Source organism: Paroedura picta, chromosome 3, assembly GCF_049243985.1.
Source record: "Paroedura picta isolate Pp20150507F chromosome 3, Ppicta_v3.0, whole genome shotgun sequence".
Taxonomy (NCBI): Eukaryota; Metazoa; Chordata; class Lepidosauria; order Squamata; family Gekkonidae; genus Paroedura; species Paroedura picta.
This window is the reverse complement of record NC_135371.1, coordinates 17,307,300-17,322,256: the sequence shown is the minus strand read 5'-3', so window position 1 is coordinate 17,322,256 and position 14,957 is coordinate 17,307,300. Positions and strand designations below refer to the sequence as shown.

Genomic DNA, 14,957 nt, shown 5'->3' with positions numbered 1-14,957 from the left:
TCTTTCGCTGGATCAAGGCAGGGAAAGTTTGGAGCCCTTTCTCTAAATGTTCGGAAAACTATTCCTGACAAGTTGAAAGAGTAACAAGCGCTTTGTTGCCTGGTAGTTGTAAGGAATGATGAGTCTTCGTTTCCCTAATTCTTGAGGCTCAAAATCAAAGCTCAGCCTTTTTAGCTGTACAGACTGGTCCAAAATAATGATCAGACTTGAACATATCGTAAATTTTTCACCCCGTCACACTTTCTAATTTTCTTGACCCCACGAGCCAAGAAAAATCTAACAATTTGGAATCATTTTCTTCATCTAGCAGTAAGTTGCTGAAGGCTTCTCATTCCATGTAGAATATGATATATATTTAGGATGGATGCATTGAGTTACCGAATTTCCTATCAGTAAAGGCATATTTTTACTAATTTTGCCACTCAACTTTTCCGAATGCTATCACAACTTCAGGACTGCTAAAATGGCATATTGTGTAATGTTTCTATAGATTAGCAAAGTTTCATTTCTCCTTTTAATGCTTATTGTAATTCTTGTGCCTGAAAGGGAGAGGGGGGTTAGTTTCCTTTACCTTGATGATCCAGAGAAAATTGTATTTTGTGCGTTCGTATTTAGCGTGAGATGAGATGGGGGAAAAAAATCTTTTTCTCTTTTGAACTAATCATATTTCTTCTCAGCATTTCTTGCTCATCAAATCTCTGCTAATTTTTTCCCATATAGATTATGGTCAGTTCCTCCCTAGAAAGCAGTTTGGTTTTTTTCGTTGAAATATTGGCTAATTTTATATAACCTCTTTGTCCCTTGGTCTAGTCTGTGGCAACAGCACCACCAGAAGGCTGTTTTTTGCCTATCTTTATTTTTGCTGTGGGTTTTATTTATTTCATGCGTGCTTGAGTAATAAAATATTCTTTTGTTTCAACGAAAGTCATCTCTTGGATTTGGGGTTTTGAGTCCACTTTTAAGTTGGGAATCCTTAATCTGATATATAACAATTATGAAATGTCTAGCTATTAGTAGTTTTCATTGTGTTGGGAGAAAAAAGCATCTTCTTTGATCTGCAAAAATCCAGAATCCGAATAGGCAGAAGTTCAGGCAATCGTGTGAACAGATGTTCATATGCAAACATTAAAAGTGATGTACTAAAAACTATATTTTATAGCCTATGATAGTTTATCAAAAATCAAAACGTAATAACTAGGCTGTCAGGGGGGACTGTTGAAATATAAATTGTTTAGCAGCAGCTCCACACTGTCAGTACAAAAAGTATATAATGGCTTTGAGAACTGCCTATTACTCTTTCTTCACTGTCAGGCTGCAGTAATGTCTTTCAAGTGACATATAAATAATGCTAAAATATAAAAATTGCCTGATTTGTAAATCTGTCGGAGAGCATTTTTTCTAAAATTATAAATATTTAAAAATAGGAATTAAAATACTGAAGTCAAAATCAATTGCATGCAATGTTTTTGTGCCGTCAGCCCATTGCAAAGAGCTCAAGGATGTGAGAATCCAAGCTAGAGATAACTTTGAGTGGTCCGTGAATGGATACTTGGCAATTTCTTTAATAGGATAGGGGCAACTTGGGCTGGAGGAGGGCGTTAACATTAATCCCCACTCCATTTTCTCATCTCCAGATGATGCACATGTGTGTGGGTGACCACTACCCTAGAGAAAACAGCAGCACACAGGAAGCAGCTGATTTTCAGCAAATGACAGAGGTGAAAGGGTGAAGCTCTATGCCAGGGGTAGTCAAACTGCGGCCCTCCAGATGTCTATGGACTACAATTCCCAGGAGCCCCTGCCAGCATTCGCTGGCAGGGGCTCCTGGGAATTGTAGTCCATGGACATCTGGAGGGCCGCAGTTTGACTACCCCTGCTCTATGCACTACAGTCCCTGGTCTAAGCACTCTTCCCTAACTGCTATTTACATTTTTGAAGAGCCACTGGGAGATCTTTTCAAGATTTGTGTGGTAATGGACAGTTAGAATAATGCAAGAAATTACCGCTGGCTCTTCTTTCCAAAAACGATTCCAGTTAAACCTTTGCTCCCATCCATGAGGTCAGCAGCATGGTGCTGTTTTCCTGTCATTCACAGATAAACAACATGTCAGTTTTTTTCTGATTTCGAGAGGAAAGCTCTGGTCAATCCTGCACAACTGCCTCCCCCAGTAGGCGAAATTCAGATTGCTCCTTGGAGCCTTATTTGCTTAGACAACTCTCCAGTGTACCTTGATGGCACCAGGCTGATAAAAATAATGATTGAATTCACACTTAGATGTAATGAAAGGAGTTTGGCAAATCACTTTTCTCACTCCTACTTCTCCTGTCTCCCACAGCCAATCAATCAAGGATGTCACTATCAGAAAGAGATGACCCCCCTCTCGCATTCCAACCCACGGTAAGCTGCTGTTTACAGCCCAGGCAATGAACAGGCTCGTCAAATTCTCTAAAAGACCGATCTGCGTGACTTTTCTTTGGTAGACTCTTAAATCTTTTTTTCCAGTTGTTCTGTCTTAAAAAGAAATGCCCCTCACCCGCCTCCCTGACCACATACACTTATAACTACGAACATACATGTGCATGAAGATGGCAGGAGAGTGTATATGCGTGGTTTAAAACTTTAATAGTTATTTTAAAGTCTGTAAAGCAAAGTTGGACCATAAGGAAGGTCGAGCGTCAAAGAATTCAGGCTTGGTGTTGGAGAAGACTCTTGCGAGTCCCTTGGACTGCAAGGCGAACAAACCGGTCAGTCCTAGAGGAGATCAGCCCAGACTGCTCCTTAGAAGGCCAGATCCTGAAGATGAAACTCAAATACATTGGCCATCTCATGAGAAGGAAGGACGCCCTGGGGAATAGCCTAATGCTGGGAGCGATCGAGGGCAAAAGAAGAAGGGGACGACAGAGAATGAGGTGGCTGGATGGAGTCACTGAAGCAGTCGGTGCGAACTTAAATGGACTCCGGGGAATGGTAGAGGACAGGAAGGCCTGGAGGTTCATTGTCCATGGGGTCACGATGAGTCGGACATGACTTCGCACCTAACAACAACAACAACAACAAAGCAAGTCAAATAAGGAAAACCTGGGGGGAATAGTTAGGTTTAAACTGAAACCTCCCTCCCTTCCCTTTGCTGCTGTGCTCACGGGGTGCAAAGAAGTTTTTCAAGGAGGCCCTGCCAACAGGGGTATAGGGTTTCTCCCAATTTTCATTGTTGCTTAAAGGCAAGAAGCATTGATTGATCTCAATGATTTAGCTACAAAATGCAAATGAGGATAGTGATTCCTGGAATCATTATGGTTTCTTAGGGGGAAGAATCAGATGCCAGTCAGTTGTCTGGATTGAGGTCACAACTGGCTCCATCATCAGACAGACATTAAAAAAAAAGCTAAAAGGGCGGGAAGGCTGTCTTTATAAGTTTCATCTTCAGGTTGCCTCCGAAAAATTCAAAAGAGAGATCAGAACTCAGTTCTAAGTTAAGCTTTTTACCTTCCGGGAGCATTGGTGAACAATTCTAGAGGATGTTCTAGAGACAAAATCGGTTCATATATAATATTGGCCCAGCCTGTCTGAACAAGGGTTGCCAGGTGCCCCCATCCTCCAGCCACCAGCCGGGAAGAGTACATGTAAGGTATATCAGCAACACTTTCTGTTTGTGTGAATGTTGATAATGAGGGACAGAAAATAGGAGAAAGACATTTTTAAATAGAATTTTCATTCTAAACAATACAGTTGAACTGAGAAAAGAGGTGATAAAACCAAACTTAAGCATCATTTATGAAAATGCCCTTTCCTCCTCAATGGAGATGTGTAATCAGTGGTGCAATAACTGAATTGAGTAAATGGGAGGGCAGAGGCATGCTCTGTTGAGGACATGAAGCATGCCTTATACTGAAGTCAGGCCGCTGGTCCATCAAATCAGTATTATCTATTCTGTCTGACAGTGGCTTTTATGCCAAATGCAAACTGATCCTATCAACTGCGGATGCTAGGCATGGAACCTGGGACCTTTTTCATGCAAAGCATGTATTCTGCCATTGAGCTTCAGAAGCATAGAAACAAAGGCCTGGAAAGTCCCTTTAGGGCCATCTAGTCCAGCCCCCTGCACAATGTAGGAAATTCACAGCTCCCCCCCCCCCCCGAAACTCCTAATGACCCCTGTTCTATGCCCAGAAGAAGGCAAAAACCTTCAGAATCCCTGGGCTAATCTGACCTGGAGTATGTGTGTTCCTTCTTTAAATGACAGTGTTAGATTTACGGTTGCTAGGCCCCAGTGAGGGCAGGGGTCCCCCCACTGGTAAGCCCCACCACCCCACCCCCAATCAGCTGGTCAGTAAGGGGGGATTATCCAGAAAAAGAAAGGAATCCACTTGATGTAAGGACATATCTACATCTCACCCAGCGTGACCCAGATGTGACATCATCATGTCCACGTCATCAGAGTGATGCTATGATATTTGGACAAAAACTCAATGGTAGAAGCCAAATTTGCTGTAGTTTTTGCCCAAATACCAGAGTGTCACCCCAATGTCCCAGAAATAACTATGTGACTTCAGGGTCTCATGGTCATTGACATTGACACATTGCTGCGTGTTGGATGAGTCTCTCTGCACGGGACGGAAAAGTGGGGCCGGCAATTGCACAGCAGTGGGGCAAATTCCCGCTGATGCACAACGTCACCATCAGCCTGGCCCTGGTCTACTTTAGGGCCTCTGATGCCCCGCGCTAAGGGAACACTGATTTTTCAGCGTTCCCTTTTTTAACATGGGTGGGCAGGGCCTGTGTGTACAGGGAAGAGCCTGGCCTTCCAGGCCTGGCTCCTCTGCCATGACAGTATCTCAGCAGGGACACAAAACACCCCCTTCAGCTTCATGGCACTTCACGGCATCGCAGAGCCAAACTGGGTGTTTTTTTCACTTCCACGATAAGATAGCATCGTGACACTATATCACCTTCATGAAGTGAAACCGGCCCCACCGCAGTGAAGCATGGCAGAACCTTTCTGCCCCGGCTTTGTGTCCACACATGAAAAGCCAGGGCGGACCGTGTCCTACAGGGAAAATCTTCCCCTGTTGGCACACAGAAACCAGCAGCAGCCCAGCGCAGCCATTGCCATGCATAATCGGTCTGTGCTGCTCTCAGTAAGTTCCCCCCATCCCCTGCCAGTATTAGATATTAGGCAACATATAAGCATACATATTCCTGTTGATAATTTCCTGTTGGTAATAATATGGGTATGTACTTCTTAACGACCTTTTTCAGTGTGTTAACCATGTTTTCAAGTAACTCTGTTGGTCAGACTTGTCTTCTGATGGCTTTTCAAGATATTTTCCATTGGCCTTTATCTTTTTGGAGTGATCACCCATTCCCCAGTATTTACTTATGTTAGTTTTAGACAATATCTTTTGTCTCACCGATAAGGCCTGGAATTGTTCCCATCCAGTGATCCATCTCTCCTCAAATCTGCTGACCTTTAGAGTATGCAAGATAGTTTGTGCTTGTATTTACCCAGGGTAAATGTCAGGATTGTAGAATCTCTGTCATAAATTAGCCTGAGTTCCTCCATGTCAGTTATATTACTAGATGGGGCCCGGCGCCTGCTAGTCCCGGCCTTGTAGTTTGTAAGCAATAAAATAGAATAGTGATGTTATGTTAACCTTATCTTGTTATGGGCAGAAGGGGTTGTTTGTCACCTCTTTCAAGGATGGGAGTTTGGAATCCTGTTTTGCTTTCACATATGTCTTTTCTCACTCACCTCCCCCCCTTGGGAACTGTCAAGTTTTGGGCGGGAGAAATGTATTGATAAGCTGAGGCAAATCTGGCTTCTAGTCAGATTTGACTTTTCAGTCCATTGCGTGTAGTGCTAATCAATAAAACTATTTTTCTTTTGAATAAGTTTTGTTGTGAGTTTCCTGTGCGCTTGACATCAAGTCAAATCTGACTACTCCTTTCACCTGCAAAATGCAGGGCGAGGGACATACTTTTTCTGAACCGGGAGAGGGCCTGGATTGGGACCTCTCCCAGGCCGAAGGTGCTGGTGCGGGGCCGCCCAGCTCGGCCATGATGCGGGCTGTCTCGGGGGCAACCCCGGGGCCCGAGGAATTTTTGGAACGTCACATCACCCAGCGCAGGCGATTGTCGAAATACGACCGCCCTACTGGGGATGAACGGTGGCCGGAGCACCTGGGACTGCCTAGCTACGCGCTGGAGCCTGTGGGTGAGACACAGGACTTGCAGTACAAGCTGGACAGGGTGACTAACTGGCTGCAGGACCTCTCGGGTCGGCTGGATCCGGAGGAGAGACGCCGAACACAACGCCTGCTTAAGGACGTGCTCGGTGGGGGCGCACACGATACCAGTGCGCGGAGAGAGAGCGGTGGGTTTGCACTGCAGGAACACGGCATGGCGGCCGCGCAAGCAACGGCAGAGGCGGCTGAGGCGCTGGCCAGAGCCCGGGCTCAGCTAGAAATCGAAGCAGAGGCGGAAGCACGCGCAAGAGCGCAGAGGGAGAGAGAAGACGAAGGCGAGGAACGAGAGGACGAAGGCGGTGCCGGCGGCGACGGTGCTGGGGGAGACGGCGCGGACGGAGGCGAGGACGCAGCAGCGGCGGCAGCGGCACGGGCAGCGGCGGACGTCGCGGGAGCCGAGGCGGCGGCAGCAGCGGCGGCGCGTGAGGCAGCGAGAGCGGCCGCGCGGGCGGCAGCAGCGGCGCAGGCAGCGGAACGGGCGAGAGCGGCGGCTGGGAGAGGGCGAGGCATTGGCCGGGGTGCAAGACCCCCGGCCCCGGCCCCAGCACCGGCGGACTGGGGCCCAGGGCGCCTACCTGCCCATCTCCGTGGAGTGGAAATGCGGAACACCTATAAGTTCAAGGCAAAGTTTTCTGGGGACCCCTCCGATTTCCCCACGTTCCTGGTGCACCTCCAAGCCTACATGATGGACATGGGGTTCACTTTCCAAGACGACGCCGAACGGGTGCGTTTCGTGGGGCAAGCCCTGGAGGGCAAAGCCGCCAAATGGTTCGTGGATTTGTACCGTTACCACCCCCAAGCTACCCGCGACTACAACCATTTCATGAGGGCCCTGCGCCAGATGTACGTGGAACCGTTTGAACGGGAGACTGCGGAGAAGAAACTCCGGGCTCACCGGCAAGGAAAATTGTCAGTGGTTGAGTACGCCAGGGAATTTAAGGAGTTGGCTTCCTCTGTGCCGGACTGGACGGAGCCCCAACGTGTGCTGGCGTTTGTGGGGGGCCTCAATCCCACTCTGGCTGACAAGTGCCTCCTCCTGGAAGACCCACTCACTGTCGAAGGGTGGGTCCAGCTGGCCGGAGAAATGGAAAACCGCTTGGAGCGGGCCTCAATGGTGCAAGCACTGGCCGGGAAAACCATGGCGAAGACTTCCACCCCGGTGAAGACCAAGCCCCGAACCAAATTGGAACCGGCGGAGCGCACTCGGCGCATGGAGAAAGGGCTGTGCTTGGGTTGTGGCCAAGCCGGGCACTTCCTCGCACACTGCCCAACGAAAGCGGCATCAACCCCGAAATCTGCGAGCGGCGCCCCATCGAAAGCCCCGCCTGCCAAGAAAACCACCACGAAGAAAAGCGCCAAATCCCTCCTGGTACCAGTGGCTGCCGTACCGGCGGTGGACGACTCGGAGGAGGGAAGCGGGCTGGAGGACGAGGATCAAGCTGAGGAGCAGTCGGGAAACGAGGACGGTCTGCTGTAAAGGCGCCCCGCCAGCAGGCCGCCAACAGGGGCAAACGCGTGGTGAGTGATTCCCCCTTGCTACTCCTACCGGCCAACCTGTCTAACCCCAAGTCGGGAAAGACGGTGGGAATCCGCTGTATCGTGGACTCGGGGTGCACCCAATCCCTAGTGAGCCCGGCACTGGCCGAGACTTTGGGGGTGGGGAAGGTGGCACTGAAGGAACCCTTGCCAATCACCCAGTTAGATGGGAAATGCGCTCCCGGAGGGGCAGCTACGGCAAAAACTCGCCCCATGGACTTGGACATAGAAAAACATTGGGAGCAAATCCAACCTTTGGTGGCCCCTCACTCTGCCTTCCCTTGCGTGTTGGGGTTGGATTGGCTGAGGGAACACGACCCCCTTGTGAAGTGGAAGGAAGGGACTGTGGAATTTACCTCCGCCGCCTGCGAGCAGCACGCGCGGCAGCAGGGTCCCACGAAATCCGGGGTGGTGGCCGCTTTGGGAGTAGGGGTGGACGTGCTCCCTCCTGAATATCGGGACTTTGGTGATGTGTTCGCGGAGGTGGAGTGCAACCAGCTCCCCCCCCATCGCAAAACTGACTGTGCCATCGAATTAAAGAAAGGAGAGCCTCTCCCCAAAGCCAAACTTTATTCCATGAGCCCGCGGGAGATGGCAGAGCTTAGAGAATTTCTGGATAAAAACCTAGCAAGGGGTTTTATTAGACCAGCCACGTCTTCCTTGGCAGCCCCGGTCCTTTTCGTGAAAAAGAAGGACGGTTCGCTGCGGTTGTGTACCGACTACCGCGGGTTGAACGCGGTCTCCACCTGCAACGCCTACCCGCTTCCCCTGATAAAAGACTTATTGGGCCACTTGGGGAAGGCGCGCGTGTTCACGAAACTGGACTTAAGGGAAGCATATTACCGAGTTCGAATCAAGAAGGGGCATGAATATTTAACGGCTTTTAATACGCCCCTGGGGCAGTTTGAATACACCGTAATGCCGTTCGGCCTCGCCGGCGCTCCGGGCGTGTTCATGAATATGATAAATGAAATTATGCATGATTTATTGTACCAAGGGGTGTTGGTTTACATTGATGATATTCTTGTGTACTCTGAGAATGTTGAGAGTCATTCTAAGCTGGTCCGCGAAGTGCTCCGCCGCTTGCGGAAGCACCACTTGTTTGCTAAACTGTCAAAATGTGAGTTCCACCGCGATGCAGTGGAGTTTTTGGGGTTCCGGGTCTCCCAGGCGGGGATCGAGATGGACCCTGGCAAAGTGCGTGATTTGCTGGTGTGGGAACCCCCCCGCACTAGGAGGCAATTACAAAGTTTCCTAGGATTCGCCAATTTTTACAGGACCTTCATTCCCAACTTTGCCAAGGTTGCGCTGCCCCTCACTGACTTGTTAAAAACCAAAGGGGGGAAGACAGCTAGCCGACCTGGGGCGCCTCTCCCTTGGACTCCCTCCTGTCAGGAGGCATTTGACAAACTAAAACTGCTATTTACGTCTGAACCTGTGTTGGCCCATGCCGACCCCTCTAAGCAATTTACAGTACAAGTAGATTCTTCGGACGTAGCAATGGGGGCCGTGATCCTCCAAGAGGGGGGGGACGGGAAATTACACCCCCTGGCCTATTTGTCAAAGAAATTCTCAGCTGCGGAAAGAAATTGGGCAATTTGGGAAAAAGAGGCGGCTGCAGTGAAATTGGCCCTTTCCACTTGGCGGCATTGGCTGGAGGGGTCAGCGATCCCGTTTGTAGTCTGGACAGATCATAAAAACCTTCAGGCACTCAAGCAGCCCCGCTCGCTTTCGGCCAAGCAAATGAGATGGGCGGAGTTTTTTGCTCGTTTCAACTTCTCCCTAAAGCATCTTCCTGGCAAACTGAACTTTTTGGCGGACGCACTATCGCGCCTGCCTCAATACAATAGCAAACGAGACCCATTGGTAGATACCGTCTTTACCCCCGCCCAACTGGGGATGGCCGCTGTGACACGCAGCCACACAAAGACTGATACGCCCATCCCAGGGGGCTGGGTCCAAAAGGAGTTGTCAACTGACCCAGAGTTTTGCTCCCTCCGCCCTGATCTGTCTGAAAAGGGGGGGCTCTTTTTCAAAGGCGAAAGACTCTTTGTGCCTGCCGTGGCCCGGGGAAAAGTTTTGAAACTTTGCCACGATGCAAAAACCGCTGGACATTTTGGTTTTGTGAAAACTCTGCACCTGGTCAGGAGACAGTACTGGTGGCCGTCCTTACGTAAAGATGTGGAGAAATATGTGCAGGGGTGCCCCATTTGTATTGCCTCGAAACCAATTGGGGGCAAGAAGAAGGGACTTTTGCAACCACAGCCCACCCCTTCCCGTCCATGGGCTGATGTGACTATGGACTTTATTACAGACCTTCCCCCCAGCCAAGGGAACACTGTTATATGGGTAGTAGTGGATGCTTTCTCCAAACAGGCTCATTTCATCCCCTGTACAGGCGTGCCCTCAGCACCGAAACTGGCCTCTCTTTTTATTAAACACGTGATACGTCTGCACGGGATCCCGACACGTGTTTTGACGGATCGGGGCCCCCAGTTCGTTTCCAAGTTCTGGAGGGAGCTTCTTAAACTATTAGGTGTGGAGCAAGCCCTCACCTCAGGCTATCACCCGGAGTCAAATGGCCAGACCGAAAGAGTAAACCAGATCCTGGAGCAGTATTTACGCTGTTTCATCAATCACCAGCAGGATGACTGGGTTTCCTTGCTGCCACTTGCTGAGTTTGCCTATAACAATGGAGTCCACTCTTCAACGGGGGTATCGCCTTTCAAGGTGGTGTACGGAACTGATTTAATGTCAGCTCCCACCTGGGGACTTAGCTCCACGGAGGTTCCTGACATAAACAAATGGGCAGCATCCATCAGTAGGGGTTGGCCAGAGATCGTTGCTAGCCTCAAAGAAGCCAAACATGCCTATAAGGCTCAAGCTGATAAAAAGAGGGTACCTGCTCCTGATTGGAAAATTGGTGACCTAGCCTACCTGTCTACTAAGAACTTAAGGTGTCAGCAGAAGTCCAAGAAACTTGGCCCAAAGTATGTGGGGCCATTTAAAGTGGTGAAACTGATAAATAATGTGACTGTGGAGCTAGCTTTGCCAAAAACTTATAGGAATGTGCATCCGGTTTTTCATTCCAGCCTGCTGCGAAGAGCTCCAGCCCCGGACGAGTGGCACCCTCCTCCATCTATGCCTGTTCCAATTTACATCGATAAGGACACCCACTATGAAGTCAACCAAATCTTAGACTCTCGATTGCATAAGGGTCGCCTTCAATATTTGGTCGATTGGAAGGATTTCCCCTCTGGGGATAAAGAGTGGGTTGAGGCTGGGAATGTGAAGGCACCCCGCCTTCTCCGGGCTTTCCATCGAGCATTCCCTGATTGTCCTCGCCCGGTTGATGCCGGCTAGGTGGAGGAGTGAAGTTAGTTTTAATGCGGAGGGATGTCAGGATTGTAGAATCTCTGTCATAAATTAGCCTGAGTTCCTCCATGTCAGTTATATTACTAGATGGGGCCCGGCGCCTGCTAGTCCCGGCCTTGTAGTTTGTAAGCAATAAAATAGAATAGTGATGTTATGTTAACCTTATCTTGTTATGGGCAGAAGGGGTTGTTTGTCACCTCTTTCAAGGATGGGAGTTTGGAATCCTGTTTTGCTTTCACATATGTCTTTTCTCACTCACCTCCCCCCCTTGGGAACTGTCAAGTTTTGGGCGGGAGAAATGTATTGATAAGCTGAGGCAAATCTGGCTTCTAGTCAGATTTGACTTTTCAGTCCATTGCGTGTAGTGCTAATCAATAAAACTATTTTTCTTTTGAATAAGTTTTGTTGTGAGTTTCCTGTGCGCTTGACACATAGGATGGCAATTGCAGATGATGATTTTTAAAAACACGTTGAAGAGTTCTGCATAAGACTAAACAGGGGCAAGAGCATAGGAACAATTAACAGGTCCCAGCTTCACTACACTGTTTCCGGATACTTATTCAGCTGCTTATTCCCACCCTGGAAAAACAGTTGGTCTAGGCCAGTGGTTCTCAACCTTCCTAATGCCCTGACGCTTTAATACAGTTCCTCATGTTGTGGTGACCCCCAACCATAAAATGATGCAAGTGTTCTTTCACAGAAATTAAACCAAAACTGACCAATGGCGTGAAGGTCCATTGTGTATGGACCTTGTTTTATTTTCCCCGAGGTTTCTCAGTTCAGTTCTGCCTCTTGTCCCACTATGCCGATCTTGCTCTTTTCCGCTGCTCCACACAGACAAATGCTCTATCTCGATTTACCCCGCAAGGCTGTTGTGTGGATGCCCCCCCCGGCCAAGCTGCTTGCCCTGCCACAACTCCTGTGGAAGGGTCGTTTGACCCCAAAGGGGTCCCGACCCCCAGGTTGAGAAACACTGGTCTGGGCAAATATCAGACATTTTTAAAAAGTGATGGTAAGTAAACCAAAGGCATAGATAGTTTTATAAACCTTATTTAATGGCTCTCATGGCAGATCACTATTATTCCCTTTATGATTCACAATCTGAGTGGCCTCTGTGCTGAAAAAGGGGTGTTGTGCGTTCTCAAATCAAGGAAGCAGGGTCTGCAACCCCAAACAGATCTCTGTCCCACTTTCACAAGACAGTAGTTGAAAATGATAGAATCCTTTTTGCAAGGGGAGAGGAAGTAGTTCTCAGCCCTTGTTCATCCTCTGGCCAGTGGATGGGTTCAGGGCTCCTCACTCCCGCTGACATGGGTCAACCATTTCTATTTTGCAGAAGGAAAATGGTCCGTTAAATGCGCTTGTCTTATTTACAATACTGATGTCCCTCTTTTCAGCCCCTCATATCATAATTGTTCTATTTATTCCATGATATAGGGCCCAATCTTCAACCCAGTTTGTGGGGTGAAGCTCATTTATCCTTCCTGAAATCAGTGGTCTAAAATGGTGATACTCCTGTTTTATCCCTAGATGGAAGACTTACATGTGTATTTTTCCTTTTTTTTTTAAGGAAGAAGGGAGACTAAAAATACAAATACTGTGTTCCTTATAGTCTTGGTTGTTTTTTTTTTTTTACTTCTGAGATGTGTAGACAATCCATAAAGTACCTGACTGCCACTGTAAATTCAGTGGCCCCTGCGAATGGCCAGAACGGTCTTACTGGGCTGTAAATACCGAGACTGACACAATTATGAGGTCAGATTACCTCATGATATAAAAACTGGAGAAGATGTATGTAGAAAAGAAGTAATATATAGCTAGAAAAGGGCTTGTTCAACGTTGTTAGCGTCTTTCAAACAGAGCACTGGAGCTGCTGCCCTTGGAGTCACGTTGGTGTGCAAGATAACGTTGAGAGGAAATATTTGTTCTTCAAGTTCATGACCCTGTAGTCTTTCAAATCCATTTACCAGAAATCTGAATACTTGGGGAATAAATGCTATAAATAAAACTTCATAAAGCAAAGTAAGATATTTGAAAGCGATTGTAATTTGCATGGATCAGTGGGAGATATTAGGATAATCCCATTGTCGTGAAAAGTACAAAAAGTTTATTTTGTTAAAACAGTATGAGGAAGGGGATACATTTTAGATTTCAGTTGGGGAGATTCCGAGAATGGTTCAAAGGTCTGCTCTTGAGTACATATCGGATTAAACTGTGGGGAGAGAAACTAAACATTTTTGTGATCCTTGAAGATGCATACTTAACACTTGGCCCCCCTAAATTGTTTATAACAATAGTCAGCCAATATGTAGAACCAGTTGGCTGGCCAAAGATAGAAGTGATGCTGCAGAATAACTCATGGGATATAGATTATGCCTCCCCCTTGTCCTCCTTTGACGTATGGGGAAGCAAAAGAAATAACTCTGCACTACACACAATCAGCCTATGAACAACCCTGGACCTGCTGTTTCGTCCATGGATGGAAGCATACAAGGATGCATATGCTGCCTGTATGGTTTTCCTATAGCACAAATAATTGCTCCAGAAGGGCAGTTGAGGTAAGAAAGCTGCTACAGGAAAATAGGTTTAAACATATGCTGTGTTGCATCCATGTTCTAGTCCCAACCCCCTCTGAAAACTTTAAAAGCCTGTTGGAGATCTAGTCATAACAGTTTAATCCAAATGAAAATGTTTTTTGTCTTGGCTCCAACAAAGATTAAGTCAGTGTGGCACAGTGGACAGAATAGTCCTAGAAGTCTTAAAGTGTAAGCTAAGGCTCCATCACGACTGGTAGGAGTCACTTGAGCTGTCATGAATAGATATCAGATTGAGACCATGGTTGGTCCTGGTGGTTCCAGCCACTGCTCTTTCTTGTAGTTTTAAGACAGAGTTAACCGTTGGGAAGAGAAGTAGATTTAACATTTTCAGAAAATGTTTATGAAAACAAAGTGATGTTCTGTCACTCTCTATTTAGGAAAGCATTTATATAAACCTTGGCTCTGCCTACTTCTCGCCAGATGTTCTGGGATGAGTCAGTGTCCTTCCAGGCACTTCCTAACTCACCAGCTTAAATTCAAGCATCCAAAAATAAAAACTTGCATTGGGTTTTTTGGGGTTTTTTTTTCTCAAGTACATTAAAAAGTTAAGATGAGGCATCAATATTTCATTTTGAGAGTTTTCTGTCAAAGGAAAATCACCTTCCCTCACTCATTTCCCACATAAAGTAAATTATCATATTTTTAGTCAATCTTGGCCTATAAATCTGTGTGCACATACACAGAAGGGCTTGATTATATGTGGGAACAAATGTCTACTTATTTAACATCTACATATGCCCCCTTGCCCAGCTGATCCGAAGGTTTGGGCTGGGCTGTCACCAGTATGTGAATGACACCCAGCTATTTTTGTTAATGGACATCCATCCATCAGCACCCCCGGACAGTCTGGCCAGATGCCTGGAGGCCATCACAGGCTGTCTCAAGCAAAGTTGGCTGAAGCTGAATCCAGCCAAGTTGGAAGTCTTCTAGCTAGGTTGGCGTGCTGGCACACCACCCAACTCTTGATGCGGCCCAACTTACACCAGTGCCTCCCATCAAGAGCCTGGGCATGTTTCTGGACACCTCCCTCTAAATAGAGGTCCATATTACAAACATCTCACAGCTGCCATTTTTCCACCTGCGCCAAGCACAACAGCTTGCACCCTACCTTTCTGCACCAGACCAAGCCAGGGTGATCCATCAACAGTTACCTCTAGATTAGACATCTGCAACTGCTCTAGAAACTCCAACTGGTTCAAAATGCAG

General features: G+C 47.6%; 1 protein-coding gene across 9 annotated transcripts in view; it reads left to right on the top strand.

Annotated features, from left to right (window-relative positions):
* Positions 1 to 14,957, top strand: part of CFAP20DC (CFAP20 domain containing) — a 196,953-nt gene that overhangs the window by 142,574 nt on the left and 39,422 nt on the right. For 5 of the 9 annotated variants that reach the window (XM_077324989.1, XM_077324987.1, XM_077324983.1 and 2 more), the window contains 2 exons: positions 2,337 to 2,398; positions 10,872 to 11,582. The exons of 1 other annotated variant lie outside the window; for it this stretch is intronic. In XM_077324989.1, the coding sequence (XP_077181104.1) occupies positions 2,337 to 2,398; positions 10,872 to 11,142 (333 nt within the window). In that variant the 3' untranslated portion in view covers positions 11,143 to 11,582. Of the gene's footprint in view, positions 1 to 2,336; positions 2,399 to 10,871; positions 11,583 to 14,957 lie in introns of those variants that run through there. 3 more of the 9 variants (XM_077324990.1, XM_077324992.1, XM_077324984.1) reach the window with 1 other exon arrangement.